At 33.2% G+C, this 14,944-nt stretch overlaps 1 protein-coding gene across 1 annotated transcript in view; it reads left to right on the forward strand.

Moving 5' to 3' along the window:
- IPO5 (importin 5) overlaps positions 1 to 14,944 on the forward strand; it is a 45,702-nt gene that overhangs the window by 2,266 nt on the left and 28,492 nt on the right. Inside the window, exons 2-9 of the mRNA XM_036893676.2 lie at positions 3,432 to 3,512; positions 5,994 to 6,186; positions 7,905 to 8,007; positions 9,115 to 9,211; positions 9,423 to 9,527; positions 11,557 to 11,679; positions 11,763 to 11,883; positions 13,661 to 13,748. Coding sequence (XP_036749571.2) covers positions 3,432 to 3,512; positions 5,994 to 6,186; positions 7,905 to 8,007; positions 9,115 to 9,211; positions 9,423 to 9,527; positions 11,557 to 11,679; positions 11,763 to 11,883; positions 13,661 to 13,748 — 911 coding nt within the window. The remainder of the gene's footprint in view (positions 1 to 3,431; positions 3,513 to 5,993; positions 6,187 to 7,904; positions 8,008 to 9,114; positions 9,212 to 9,422; positions 9,528 to 11,556; positions 11,680 to 11,762; positions 11,884 to 13,660; positions 13,749 to 14,944) is intronic.

The raw sequence follows: 14,944 nt of genomic DNA on the forward strand, positions 1-14,944 counted from the left end.
CAGCTTGAATTCCAGTTGGTGCCAGCTGTAAATCTTTTATCACGTCATGACCTTGGGGATAGTTTGCAGCATTCAGCACATTTCCTCATGAAGAACAGGTGAAAATCGGGATAGTTGTTCTCTTAGTCTCATTTTTCATAATGAAGACATTCAGATACTAACCTTTTTACTTTGTAGATCGTTAGAATGTATTAATATGTAAACTAAGTATTACACTCTTCTTAATTTGACACAAAAAAGGTAAATGTTAGAGGGGAAGCTCCCTGGCACTGAATAATATATAGCACTATTTGCTTAAGAAAGCAAAATACTATTTGAGAAGAGAAATAACTGCACATAATGACACCTCAGTTTTCCCCCTTCTTTGCCTTATGAAATGAGCCTTTTAAAAGTAATCAAACTAAATAAAATTGAGTATTACAGTCTGATACAGCCAACTAGAGAATTTTTTTGAACTTAAGAATTGGCAAGGAATCATTAAATATCTTTGTAATTTACTTACCCAAAATAAAAATACTTAGTTGACACATAAATACCTAACTGTTGACTAAGGTGACTTTTTTGTATTCTGATATGAAATAAAGTACAATAGAAGAATGTCTTTCATTGTAGTACATAGTTGAAATAGATGACGGTCCTCAAAACTTTAAAAAATTATAAAACTATTTCTATTGTATAAACCATTTGGTAAGCTTTATATTTCACTTTTTATTAAAAAGTCTAAAAAGATTTTTCTCTTGTAACTATAAAAGGTGTTTATGATATTTGAAGATACAATTTAAATGCCTCTGTGTCTCAGAATACAGTAATTAACATGAATAAACAGTTGGATAAGTAATTGACAAGTAATCCAAAGTTGAATGGCAATGGCAATATGACATTTTTATAAAACATGAAGTGAAGTCTTTTATTAAATGACTGGATTGTATATTACTGATTTTTTCCATTGACTTTGTTCCTCACTAATTCATATATAGAACTTCTTTAATGAAATTTGAATTGGAAGGGTGTAACGTATTGACAAACACACTTAATTTTGGAGGAACCAAGGTTTTGGTAAAAGTTGTCCTCTCTTTTATGTTTCTGTATACAAGGCAGGCTCATCATAAATATTTATGGAATGAGTAAGACAAGTACATATTAGCATTTCTCCTTTATGGGCAGGACAGTGGGGAGGTGAAATCAGCTTTACATTGTGTGATTGTTAATAGTGGAATCAGATGGAATTGAGATTATGCCTCAACACAGGTTAACATTGAACCTGTCTGGGCCAGTGCTAGAAATAGCTTTAGAAATATTCTTTATGTTGGCTGTACGCTGATATGCTAGATGCTGGGAATACAAAGAGGAAGGGGTATCATCCCTGTTTCTTTGTGGAACTTAGTCTACTTAGGCTAAGAAAAAGTTACACTTTTGATTTTAAGGCTGTGTTCCTTTTGCCAAACTGTTATCTTTGGCCAGTGTTACGGTGTTGATGTATTACTATATCTGTATTGCCACAATAGAACATACCAGATGGGGAGAACACTCTCAGGAGTCAGGGAGCACTCATACTAAACATCTGCATTGACTACTAATTCATTATGGAATAGAGTTTAATATTGACTTAATGTTTATAAATCTCTACTAGAATTGGCATAGTAAAACTGTCACACTGATAGTCCTCTCTAAGTGGAATAGAGATCCTCAAAGTTTACATTTTCTGAGAGTGAGAGCCTGGTAAAGAATTTTCTTCTAAAACTTGATTAGGATCACTGGAAATTTAAGTTTTTAAACATCTATAGCATCTACAGTGCATCAGGAGCTAAGCTAGGTACAAGGAATAAAAAAACATTTTTATTGGTACTGGTGAGAGACTACATGAAAAAGCTAAACAGGTTTTTAAGTTGCTTTGATAAAGAAAAACTGGAAAACCTCAAGGTACATAGCCATTTTGTAATCATCTTATGAATATCTTTACATAAATTATCTCATTTCTGGATAAATTCAGACCATCTTCTCAGCTCTGAATACTTTTTGTCACAGTTTTCAGCATTGTTATGTTCCTATGTGCTCATGTACTGGAGAGGAACTTTGAGTTATCAGAGGATTTTGAGATTCTCCTTTCTCCAAAATTGGTTCTTCCCCCAGATGGAGATACTTTTGAGAAGTTTGAAAACTGCAGCATTGCACAAATTGAACTGGTGTTTGCTGGAGTTGTCCACCAAGGGTGAAATCCAGAGAGAGCATGCAGTGCCAGGGAGATTTTAAGTACAATTGGCTTCAGAAGACCAGAGTTCTGTTTACTGTCTGTGACCTTAGGGAAGTCATTTAGCTTCTGAGCCTTTATTTCCTTATCTGTCAGATCTCAGGGATGCCTTTGGAGCACTTAAAAGGTGTAAGGTAGATGTAGATTCAGAAAAGCCCTGTTTTCCCTCTCTTGTCCTTGTCACTTATGTCCAAAGAAACCAGATAGATTATAGGCAGTGGTATATGTTAGCAGATGGCAAGCTCTGTGAACTTGGACTGCTAATAAATTAACATGTTGTCTATTTTATACCTTAAAGTGGGTTGATAAGAAGGGTCTATATTTATTCACCAAGAGGCTTCATGGGGAAAACAACTGCAGTGTAATTAAAATGATGATTTTTCCACAGGAGAAGACTTGATATTGTTAGAATTTTTATACATGTTCATAAATCTATACTTCACCTTCTATAGACAACATATACATGTTTTTTTTTAATCCATTCTGAAAATCTGTCTTCTATTGGCATCAACTTCTTTTTATTGTTAAACAGTTTGCTCTCATTTTACATTATTAATGGAAAAGAAAAGAAGTGTCCTGACTCACAAAGCCTAGATTTGTAGATTAGGGTGATACTAAAGAAACAAAGCCTCTTGGCCAAATTTTTCCTGCCCATATTCATTTATGAGTGTATGTAATATGGCTTTAGTATAATCCTTGCTTGAAGAAAAAGTATCATAAAGAATTTGAACTCTTTCCCTTTCTCTAACTTGCTTCATTCAAGGCATGTCTCCAGTAGTTGTTAAGTAGTGGTAATTCAGACCACCTCTGTGTTGAGTGAGCATGTACTTTACAGCATGGTAGCTCAGGTCATTATTAATAATTTTTTGGCCCTCTTAGGCCTTGAGTTTTATTGACTGGGGGAGCAAAAGTTAGGAAAGTGTCCACATATATAGAAAAATCTCTTGAAGAGATCACTGTAGAAAGGAGCTTGGTAAGGAACTCCTTCAACATCCTCTCTTTCCTAACCTATCTAGAGTATATTTTATGTCACAGAAGAGAAATTTAACCCTAGACTTACGTTATAGGTTATATGATTTCTCATGCATGGATCTTCCACATTTTTTTCATTTCATTTCTTTTTGGTGGTGTACTTAAGTTTTCTAACATAGTCTAACATTTAATGGTTTTCTTTTTCATGTAGGAAACCTATGAGAATATCCCAGGCCAGTCAAAGATCACATTCCTCTTACAAGCCATCAGAAACACAACCGCTGCTGAGGAGGTACTACTTTAATATTTGAGACTATGGTGTTCTTAGAAAACAAGTTGGTTATTAGATTGTAGTCAGAGTGGGTAATGAGAACTGTTTACTGTGCAGATATTAACCAGAACTTTGAACTTATTTGCTAAAAGCTACTTTAGACTTAAAAAAATTTTAAGTACCCTGTATTAAGAATGAGAATTTTTTTCCATATCAGGTGATACATCCAGCATATTTAAAAGTTCATGGTTTTTAAATAATTTTATTAAAATTACTATATTTAAGTGACTTCTATAGCTATAAGAAATTTTCTTCCTTGAAACAATTCTTTCTAAAGGGGGAAATTTAATTGATTCAGTGTTTTAATGCGTTGCCAAATGTTTCTGGAAAAATACTTTCTCTATCTTTTAAGCTTTTAGCCATCTTGAGGTGGTAAAGAATTGTGTAAAGACATTTAGGAATAGAGAGACACTTCTTAGAGTCCTTAAAAAGTCATGGTTTTTAGCAACTTACCTAATTACTGTACCAAATTCTTAATTTACAGTTTCTTACTGCTTTTCTATGCAGTTAGCAGCTAGTTTTCTTTTTCTTCCCAGAAGCTATATTCGTGTATATATTGAATGTTAAGTGAATATCGTGTGTATTTTGGAAAAGGCACCAAGGTATCAAGTGTAGAAAACTTATCTTACCTATGAAATTATGAATTTAAAATTTGTAAAGTGAGATTCTCTGCTAATATTAACATATGATGGTAATGAATTCACACTAAACTACATAGTATTAAATCTGACTTCTAGTCAATCAGCTTAAACTGGAATTTAATGTTCTCTGATAACACTTAAAAACCAGTATAATACCTCAGATAGATAAGTAAAGGTGCTTCTTTACCTTTGTAACATATTTTTCTTTAATTCAAAGTGAATGTCAAATATGAAGAATAAATATATATAAGGTAACTTAAATCTCTAAAAACAGTTGGCTATTTTAATTCTCGAGGGTTAATATGCAAATTAGCTACCAAACAAATTTGGGAGCCAAGAATAATAAGAAAACTAATGAATTTTATCTTTGAAAACCTATATTGAACCCTTCTAAAATCTTGATTTAGGAGTTAGGTGATGATTTTGAACCAGCCTCAGCTGGTTCAGTCAAATCACAATCTTGACTATGGCTTCATAGCTTTTAGCATATGTATGAGAATGCACAAATTTTAACTACTTCTATGAGGATTTCAACCATTTTGCATCCTCCTTGAGCATTAAATCTTCTATTAAAAATTTGCTAACTGCCAAAAGTAATTCAGATAAAGATTGCTCTATAGTAAGTCAACTCTATACAGTTGACCCTTAAACACATATTTGAACTGTGTGGTTCCACTTACATGTGGATTTTTTCAGTAAATGCTGTACAATATAAATATATTTTCACTTTCTAGTGATTTTCTTAATATTTTCTTTAGCTTACTTTATTGAAAAATATAGTATATAATACATAATATACAAAATATGTGGTGTTAATTGACCATTTATGTTATTGTTAGGTCTTCTAGTCAACAGTAACCTATTAGTAGTTAAGATTTGGGAGAATCAAGTTATATGTGGACTCTTATCTGCATTGGGGAGGTCAGACCCCAACCCCCATGTTCAAGGGTCAACTGTGAATGGAAGAAAAAATTGGCAAATTTTATTTGTATAGCTTAACTTTTTTTTGTTGGTCACAATCCCAGAGTGATTATAATGATAATGAGTAAGTAGCTGCAGCCCAGAAAATAAAGAACATGAAAAATTGGGTTTAATGTTTTCAATGGCTTATTGATTTAATATGGTAAAATTGTGATGGCATTTGTCTTGACTTCTCATAACCTGAAGGAATATTACATAGTAAATGCAAAATTTAAATATACTCTGCAGATTTAAAATGGGATAAGAATATACACTTTGAGATTGATTAGTACTTTTAGGTATTAGGAACTGTGGTGGTTGTTTCCATGAATGAAGCATAAAGATGAGTGAATTTGATAGTGTGTTATCTGTGAGGTTAGTGAAAGGGTGGTGATATAGCAAGACAGGCCAGGCTGGGAGCATAAGATCAGGTAAGAAAGGCACCATAGACTAGAACGTGAGCCAGGTGGAAAAGTAGGAAAAGAATTATTCTTTATAGTTTACATGAAGATTTCTTTTTCACCAAATAATGTTCTAAAAATAGAAATTAAATACAGGTTTATCATTGCTAAGGTAAGTGTTCCTACTTGAGATCTAATATGTTCAGTGCTTTTCCTCAGCTATAAACAAAAGTAACTTTTCGGTGGAATTTTCTATACAGTAGATGAAAATGTTTAGAGTTTTGTGTATTTTACCCATTTTTAAAAAAAAATCTAACAAGGTGCTTCTGAAATGAATTGTAAAAATAGAATAGTGAAATACATCAATGGCAGAGTGAATCTAGTTGGAAATTTTTTCTCTAGTAAAACACCAAGTTATCAACCATATTATCTATTTATAGACTAGACAAATGGCTGCTGTTCTTCTAAGACGTCTTTTGTCCTCTGCATTTGATGAAGTCTATCCAACTCTTCCTTCTGATGTTCAGACTGCCATCAAGAGTGAACTACTGATGATTATTCAAATGGAAACACAGTCTAGCATGAGGAAAAAAATTTGTGATATTGCTGCAGAGCTAGCCAGGAATTTAATAGGTATATATACAAATGATTTTATTATTACATCATAGAAGAAAATGGGTATATCCCTTTTATTTTAAGTGGAGTCTTTTTAGAGGGTTATTCATGAGTACCTAAGTACTATTTATAATGTTTGAAAGGGAAGTGATTATGGATTCAGCTTATTGACTAGAGATTACAGATGTTTATGAACTATGGTCATAATACCTAGCAGTCTTCAAAACATCTGTGTGGGGGAGAAAACTACAAATTTTGTAGTTTGCTTGAAATTTTTGAGTTTTTAATTAACCTTAATGTGTAAAGTTATGAAAGCACAATCTAATTTACAGCCTACTTTGTAGATTAAACTTGGGAGTAGAAGTAGAGATCAGTTGACTCCGGATGCTTTTGCTGTAATACTTGTGTATTAATAAATTGAGCACATATGCTGTTATACTACAATAGTGTGGACATCATAAATATTTTTAAAGAATGAGATAAAGGGAAACATTTGAAGATGCACTTTACCAAAAGTCAAAACTTTGGTGACACTACAAATATTAATAATGTAATTGAAAGTGCTTTTGTTTCTTTGACAGATTTATAGGTATAATTTTAAACCCAGTTCATTTAGGTGGCATTTTTAAAGGTTGAAAAGCTCCTCACTAAGGTAAGGGCTAATTGGTAGAATATTGTTGGTTGTGCTTAGTAAATCATGACACTAATTTAAAAATCTCAGCCACCAATAATGCAAGTTCTTTATCATTTTGGCTTAACTACCAGTTCTTAAAAACTAAAAGGAAATGTGTTGTTTTTATACTTTAAGTTCAAAACCTACTGAATCTTAATTTTGAATTTTTAACTTAAGTGTACAAATAAGAGTATTTATATTTGACATATTTCTATCTCAAAATCACTATGGAAATTAGTGATCAATAGTAATCAATAACGGAAACTTTTACTAAATGTTTCAAAGTGCCCTCTCCATTTATTTTTTTTTAAGCAGCTGTTCTGTTCCCCCTCAAAGCATCATTTTTTATGTTGGGTGGATAGATTAAAGTTTTTTTTTTTTTAAGTATGAGAAAAGTAGCACACTTGTCAATTCAGAAAATATCAGCAAATATGGGGGAAATTTTTTTAAAAAGAAAAGGTGCGTAACTCATCTGTAGTTCTGTAACTCTTAAGTTCTTTGTGACAGTATAGTCGGTCAGTCTCCTAACTGGTACAGTAGATTTTTGTGGTTGCTTATTTTTATTACAGAGTCACAGAAATTCTGTATTTTAAAATATTGTTGAAAAATAACACATTGATAGCATGACTTACCAGTCTTGGTGCTGGGACTCCTACTCCTATATCTTTGCCAGTTTGAAAGCAGTAATTATTTTGGTTTCAAGATCTTATTAGCAAATACTAACTTTTCCTACTTTTTACATCCTTTAGTAACAATAGTATATATATATATATACAAGATTCAACCAACCAAATAGAGTGCTGCCTTTTCTCTAAATCCCCCTCCTTAGAAATAACCTGATAATATTTGTACTTATGTAACTCAAATTCACACACTTCCCTTTTATAAGCCTATGGTGCCAATTTTGTGGTTAAAGGACCTAATTTTATGGGACATTTAAAAAAAAATAGCTCATACCTTTTTTTTCTATGTATTTTGAAGGAGGCTTAAAATGAAAGGATTCACCCTTAATGTTTTGAAATTCTGTCTTACACACTTTCCACCTGGAATTCTTTACTCTTAGACGAGGATGGCAACAACCAGTGGCCAGAAGGTCTGAAGTTCCTTTTTGATTCAGTCAGCTCTCAAAATATGGGACTGCGGGAAGCTGCCCTTCACATTTTCTGGTATATACATTGATCTAATTTTTCTGAAAAATTTTAATGTCATGAATGTGCAAAGCACATTTTAATTAATTCGTTTAGTCTAATTTCTTAGACTTAAAATAGTGCCTTAAGATAAACTTTGTAGTTGTGTTGGAAGTTAAATTGAAGAAACACAAAACTTTTGATTTCATGTTATAATCCATGCAAGGGTTCTCTCCAATTTTTTTCCTTTCCTTTGTCTTTTATGATTCTGAAAAAATTTCTGGGAGTTTCTTCTCCTTTATTTGGAGATTGACACAATACTAAATGTAGCTTTTAGAAAGCCACTTTAATAATAGTGGCTCTTGAAACAAAGAAAGAAAATGCTGGTGAATCCCAGCTGTTTTCTGGGTCTTCTATGATGAAACAAAAAAATTATATACAGTATTTTGATAAACTCATACATATTTATAAGCAAATGGTCTAAGTTTAGAATTAAATTATCTGCACAGTTTTGTGCTACTATGTTAGCATATAGTTCTACTACATTTACAATACAGATTTATAACTTTGCAAGATAGTATACATTTTTTAAATGAGATATACCTGGAGCGCCAGTGGAGGATAAGGGTAGATATTACACCATTTTCTACTTCAGTTATCAAATACAACTTATGTTATAATCCAGAGTAGAGAATTAAATAAAAGTATTCAGTTTAATTGGTTACCAAATTTAAAGTAGGGTGGAACTCTGGACCACCTGTATCACCAAGACTGTGAGCAGGTTGTCAGGAAGCATGGTTACTGCAGCTACTGTCTGAAACCCCATTGGGTCGCTTTTATTCCATCCTGTACTCCAAGCCAGCTTCCCACTGAAACAGAGTGATAAAGATAATAAATAGGGCTGGGATGGGTTGTTGTGTAGGGACACTTCTACTCCTAGCCGTTATAATCCTCTCAGTGTTTATTTCTATTAACCCAACCCCAAAAGAGGATTGATTGAAGGATGGGTAGGTGATGGTCAACCTTAAGGATTAATGCACACTTTTGAGTCAGGCTGACATTTTAGATAAGAACATTAGATGTTCTAGCTGACCCTTTACTAAGATACAATGTAGTTTTCAAAAAGTCTTGGATTTTTTTTTATAGGAACTTCCCTGGAATTTTTGGGAACCAACAGCAGCACTATATAGATGTTATCAAACGGATGTTAGTTCAGTGTATGCAAGATCAAGAACATCCGTCGGTAAATAATTTCAATGCCATTAATATTAACACCTAATTTAATACAATGTCTAACTCATGAAAGAAATTTATGTACTTGAAAATTGTCTTTTACTTTTGTATTTTGAAATATATGTACTAGATTTACTGATAAAATTTAATCTTGTTAAGAAAACTTGAACATGTATCCATCAAAAATTTTTCTTGTTTGACATTTACTCTCTTCATTTTAGATCAGGACATTGTCTGCTAGAGCTACAGCTGCATTTATACTTGCAAATGAACATAATGTTGTTCTCTTCAAACATTTTGCAGACTTGTTACCTGGTTTCTTACAGGTAAGAAAATAATATGAAATAGCTGACAATTATATCTTCATTGATTTTCTGTAATTTAAATTCTCATTAGGATTCTCTTGTGCCTGCATTTATTCAGTAAATTTTTATTGCCTGCTATGTGCTGTCACTAGGCACTGAGGATATGGCAGTGAAAACAAAATATGCAAATCTCTGTCCCCACTGAACTTAAATCCATTGTGTTTGATAGACTCTTAGTCTCTGAAAAAATATTTAGGTTAGAGTTTCAAGATTTTCCTATGATGTAGATGATATAAGCAATTCATGCTTATTACTGAATATATAATCATACTGGTTATTTCCATGAATCAACCAAGTAACCTGTGAAATTTAATGCCTATTTTACATAAAGGGAAACTCAGGAAGAGAGGATAAGAAACTTGCCCAAGGCCACAGGTGTTGGTAAGTGGTGGAAATGTGATCAAACCCAATTTGGACTGTAGTCCTTACTCTTAACCCCAGGGCTTATAACATCTTGTACTGTAAATTAAATAGTTTATGTTAATTCACATTGCTCCTCTAAGGACATCTTCTGCCTCAAACAGAAAATAAAATAGATGGGGTATTAGAGCAGTTACTCTCAACCTTGTCAGACTCAAACCCTTTTTTATAAAAAATATTTTGTGACTTTCCATTTTCTATACCAAAATGAAATGCGTAGATGACCTAACTCATGTACATGGACAGATTTAAAAAACATCAATAGATTGCCCTGAGTGAATACAAAGAAATAAAAAGAAAATAATATATAATAAAATGTCATGCTTTTCCATATGGGAAAGCATGGACATGACCACAAGGAAAGACATAGTAGACTAGATTATTTTTTTAAGTGATCTCCACAAATGGAATAGCTAAGAATGTGGACTGATACAGAGGCAACATTGGTGAGTCAAACATGATTTGCTGTTACTGTTGATTTGATTTCCAGAAATGGTAACGGTCTGGGCAAAACAGTATGTATTCATTCTTCATTTGTACAGTGTTTACATTTAGGAGGAAAAATCATGACACATTAAAACCAGGCAAAAAATAATTTGTGGATTAGGTTCTAGGTTCAGATCATTATAAATGACTTTTTCCTTTTTATGTGCCTGACATTTATGATAATATGAGAGGGATGATAAGATTGTATGAGCTCATTGTAAGCATTTATGGCCAAAGGTACACATCTTGTACCCCTACCCCTTACCCCTGAATCACTGTGACAACCAAGAAAATACCTCGTGGAAGAAAGAGTACCCATGTAGAGAACCACTGGGCTAAAGAGGATTTAAAGAGCTAAAACTGAAAGATCCTACATGAATCCTGTATGATTCAGAGTTACTAGCAGGATTTAGGAGAAACTTTTCTCCTATCAAATTGAAAAGACAGTTTATGTCAGTGACACTAAATAGACTAAATGGACACTACCATTCCAATCTATTGTTTTAGCAGTTTATTACCTAAAAATCTTGAGTAAACTATTTAAGTCTAATCTCATTTTTCTTCCTCAGAATTTACAGTAAGTTAAAATACCTGCTAAAACTTCTAGGAGTTGTCACTCTGCATTAGGCAGTGGTAGGTATAGAATGCACACTTAAATGCCACAGTGACTAAATTTGATGTCAAAGAGAAATTGGATAATACCGGACATTGTAAATGTATCTAGGATTTATGTAGGAGAAAGATTAGGACATGGCTGTAGGAAAGGACAGAGAAAAAGGATTCCTTCTGGTTATGAAAAGAATTTCTGAACAGTCTTAAGTTTGTTATGGTGGTTTTTATAGTTCCACTGGTTTTAATTTTACCTTAGATTGAACTCTTTATTTTGTATATTTCTACTTAATGGTCAAAAGGAAGGTGTACATGTGGCTTTAGGTAGGACATTTGCATTATATAGGTTGATGAGTTATTAGTAAAAATACTCTTTAATATTTTTCTGTTGTCTGCCTCTTAACGCTATGGCCAATGAGACATCATAAAATGACTCTTGAACATAGACCTTTTTTGTGTGTTTAATTTTTTCCAGGCTGTAAATGACTCATGCTACCAGAATGATGATTCGGTCTTAAAATCCCTTGTTGAGATTGCAGATACTGTTCCAAAATATTTGCGTCCTCACTTGGAAGCAACTCTGCAGTTAAGTCTGAAGGTAAATACTTCAGTAAATGTTGTTCGTTATTTTCAGTAAATGATCTAAACTACTAAATGTATGCAAATACATTTTCTTTGTAGTTGTGTGGAGACACTAGCCTCAATAATATGCAACGCCAACTTGCCCTTGAAGTAATCGTGACTCTCTCTGAGACTGCAGCTGCTATGTTACGAAAACATACCAATATTGTTGCACAGACTAGTAAGTCAAAGGTCTTTAAATATTTGGTGTTAATGTGGGAAAGCTATTGGATCAAGTTGCTGAGAATTGTGTAAGTTCACAGAATGGTTGAGAATATAATGACTATCCTTTCAAAATCAGGTGAGTCTGGGGAAATGCATCTCTGTACATATTTATGTGGATGGATCTTACCACTGTGGCTATGCTGCAGACACCCCGAAGCCTCGTAATAGCAGACATGACTTAATACCTGAAAATAGATCAAAAGATACATAAGATCTTTATGAAGAAAATTGATAACATACTGAAAGAATAGTAGAAGAATTAAATATCTAGTTCTCCTCAAATTAATCTATAAATTTAGCATAGTTTCAATCAAAATCCCCAAAAGTTGACCATGATAAGAATGACCCTAAAATTCATGTGAAGAACATAAAGTATGGAGTAGTCAAGACAATTTCCCTGAACAAAGTAGAGCTCTTGCCCTGTCAGCTGTGAAGATGTAGAATTTGTTGTTGGTGCAGGTATAGACAAATGGATACGATGAAACAAAAGGAGCAGATCCACTTACAGGGAAAGGAAGCTGATGTAAAATAAAAACATAGATAACTGATCAAAGGTCATTGGGGCAACTGGTTATTCCATGTGAAAAAATATACCCCAACCTCAAATTCTCTAATAAAAACTAATTTTAGTTGACTAAAAACCTAGATAATACAGATGCTTTTTATAAGTAAAGCTTAGTAATAGAGAAGGATTTTTTTTAACACTGAATCACAAACCAGAGAAGCAAACATGGCTGAATTTGCACTTATGAAGACAACTTTCTGACCAACCAGATACACCATAAGTGAAATTTAAAAATAAGCTACAGACTAAGAGAAGGTGGTTACAGTGCACACAATCAACAAAATTTTGATATCTAGAAAATAGGCTAGGAACAGTAAGTTCACAAAAGAGGAATCTGAAATAGCTAAGGAACACTGCTCAGTAAAAGTATAATTGTGGAATACAAGTTGTCAGAAAGTTTGACAGTATCTAGTGTTGAGTGTGAAGCAGAGAGGACTCTTCACATAATGTTGCAAAATAAGACAGGCTTCCTTTTAAACTTACTTTAGGAGTGCAAATTTATGCAAGCACTATGGAGAGCAGTTTAGTGGGTTTTAGTAATATTGAAGATACTTGTAGCTGTTTCATGTCCTGAACTCATAGTTGTCAAGGACAGAAGTATCTCATCAAAAGAATCTCATTAAAGCAGATTTTGTAATTATAAAAAATTTGGAAACCAAAATGTCCATCAACAAGATAGTGTGTTTATGTAATGGAATACTATGAAGTAATTAAAATAAAATCCATGTGTATTGAGGAGAAAGCAAATTGCCAAAGGATATGTATAGTAGGATACCATTTATTATATAAAAAATAAAACCTTGAAATAGTGGTATATTTTTATTTAGATAGAGAATATGTAGTTGAAGTGCAGAAGCAGTTTGGGAATGGGCAACAATTGATTTTATTATTTTGTTTACCTCTGGTAAGTGAGGGAGAGAATGTGATAGGATTGGGGGACTTTGACTTTGGTCCTTAATGTTACATCTTAAAAAGAACAAGATCCAAAGCAAATGTGGTGACAAGGTTAAAGGTTAACAAACCAGATATTGGGGACACAGACAAATAATTTTTTTGTCTCTAAAGAGACAGATCCTTTTTGTACTTCTTAAATTCTTGTTTGTAAATGGTGGTTTTGACAAAACTTAAAGGCCACAGTCTTAACGGATGAAATGATTATTTACTTTAGTTCCTCAGATGTTAGCAATGATGGTTGATCTTGAAGAGGATGAGGACTGGGCGAATGCGGATGAGTTAGAAGATGATGACTTTGACAGGTAATCAAATGCACCATATACTGTGTGAGGCTCCTTGACAGAACAAACTCAGGTGGCAGTGAGAGTTTAGCTACAAGTTTAGAATAAGGCCACCTATTTATTCCCCCTGCGTTCCGTAAGCTGAATTTAAACTCTTAGGTTTAGAATATGGTACTTAGGCTTTCTGCTATATGCACTTCTGTATCAAATTTTGTAAATAATATTTTTTAAGTAGCTATCTTTTCTGCTCTCTTACTCTGAAATTTTCTTTAATTCTGTAGTTTAAGAATATTTTTAAAAATATGTATAAAGTTTTATTGTGATGAATGCTTTTATACCCATAGACCTCGCCTAAAATAGTTGTTTCACCACAATTCCCTGTGAAACACCCTACTTTCCCAATGTGACACAGTTTAACTTTCAGCTATAGTAACGCTGGAATTGCTCTCTTACTTGTTTTGACTTAGGAGGCCCTGTGAAGTATTCCTATGGATATGAAATAAGAAAATTCCTATAGAAAAGCCACCAGAGTCTCTTATTTGCTAAGGATGATGATGGTCTCATATATGTATATGAAAAATAGGACTTCATAGCTCTATTGTTTATTCTTTCAGTTGTCCCAAAGGTATATTATGTTACAGATGCAGAAATGGAGAGGAAGGATTGAGTGATTTGTCCAAGGTTGCATAGCCAGTTAGTAGACTGGGCTTTTAACACCATTTCTATTACCCTTTCCAGGGCATCATACTACATTCCTTTCTTAAAAACAACTGAAATTACTCCCTTGAAAGATGGGTAGTCAGTATAAGTTACTATTACAGATAATACATAAAATTAAAGATGTTTAACTTAGAAAATATACGGTGCGTTTTTGAAGTTTAATCCCATTATCAGAAATGATGAACTTTGGGCTTAAGTACTGTTTGAAAGTATATGAAAGTAATCCTTCCCTGGAAACAACTTGATAGGCTAAAGGGAAGAGTAGCTCAGATTGGGTTTCCTTTCCTGGGTTCGGTTATGCTGTCATCTGCTGCCACCTGGCCTTTAATTTGTCCTGGAAAAAGCACTTAAATTTATATGGTTTGTGAAGCTGTTTTTTCTGGACTAGATGAATAAGATTTTCTTATCTGTGAAGAAAAAGGCCATACATAAATTTTCAAGATGAGTATATAAACGCCATTATAGCTTCATCTTCATAGTCTTGTCTCCACAGAACA

Source organism: Manis pentadactyla, chromosome 17 (assembly GCF_030020395.1).
Source record: "Manis pentadactyla isolate mManPen7 chromosome 17, mManPen7.hap1, whole genome shotgun sequence".
NCBI lineage: Eukaryota > Metazoa > Chordata > Mammalia > Pholidota > Manidae > Manis > Manis pentadactyla.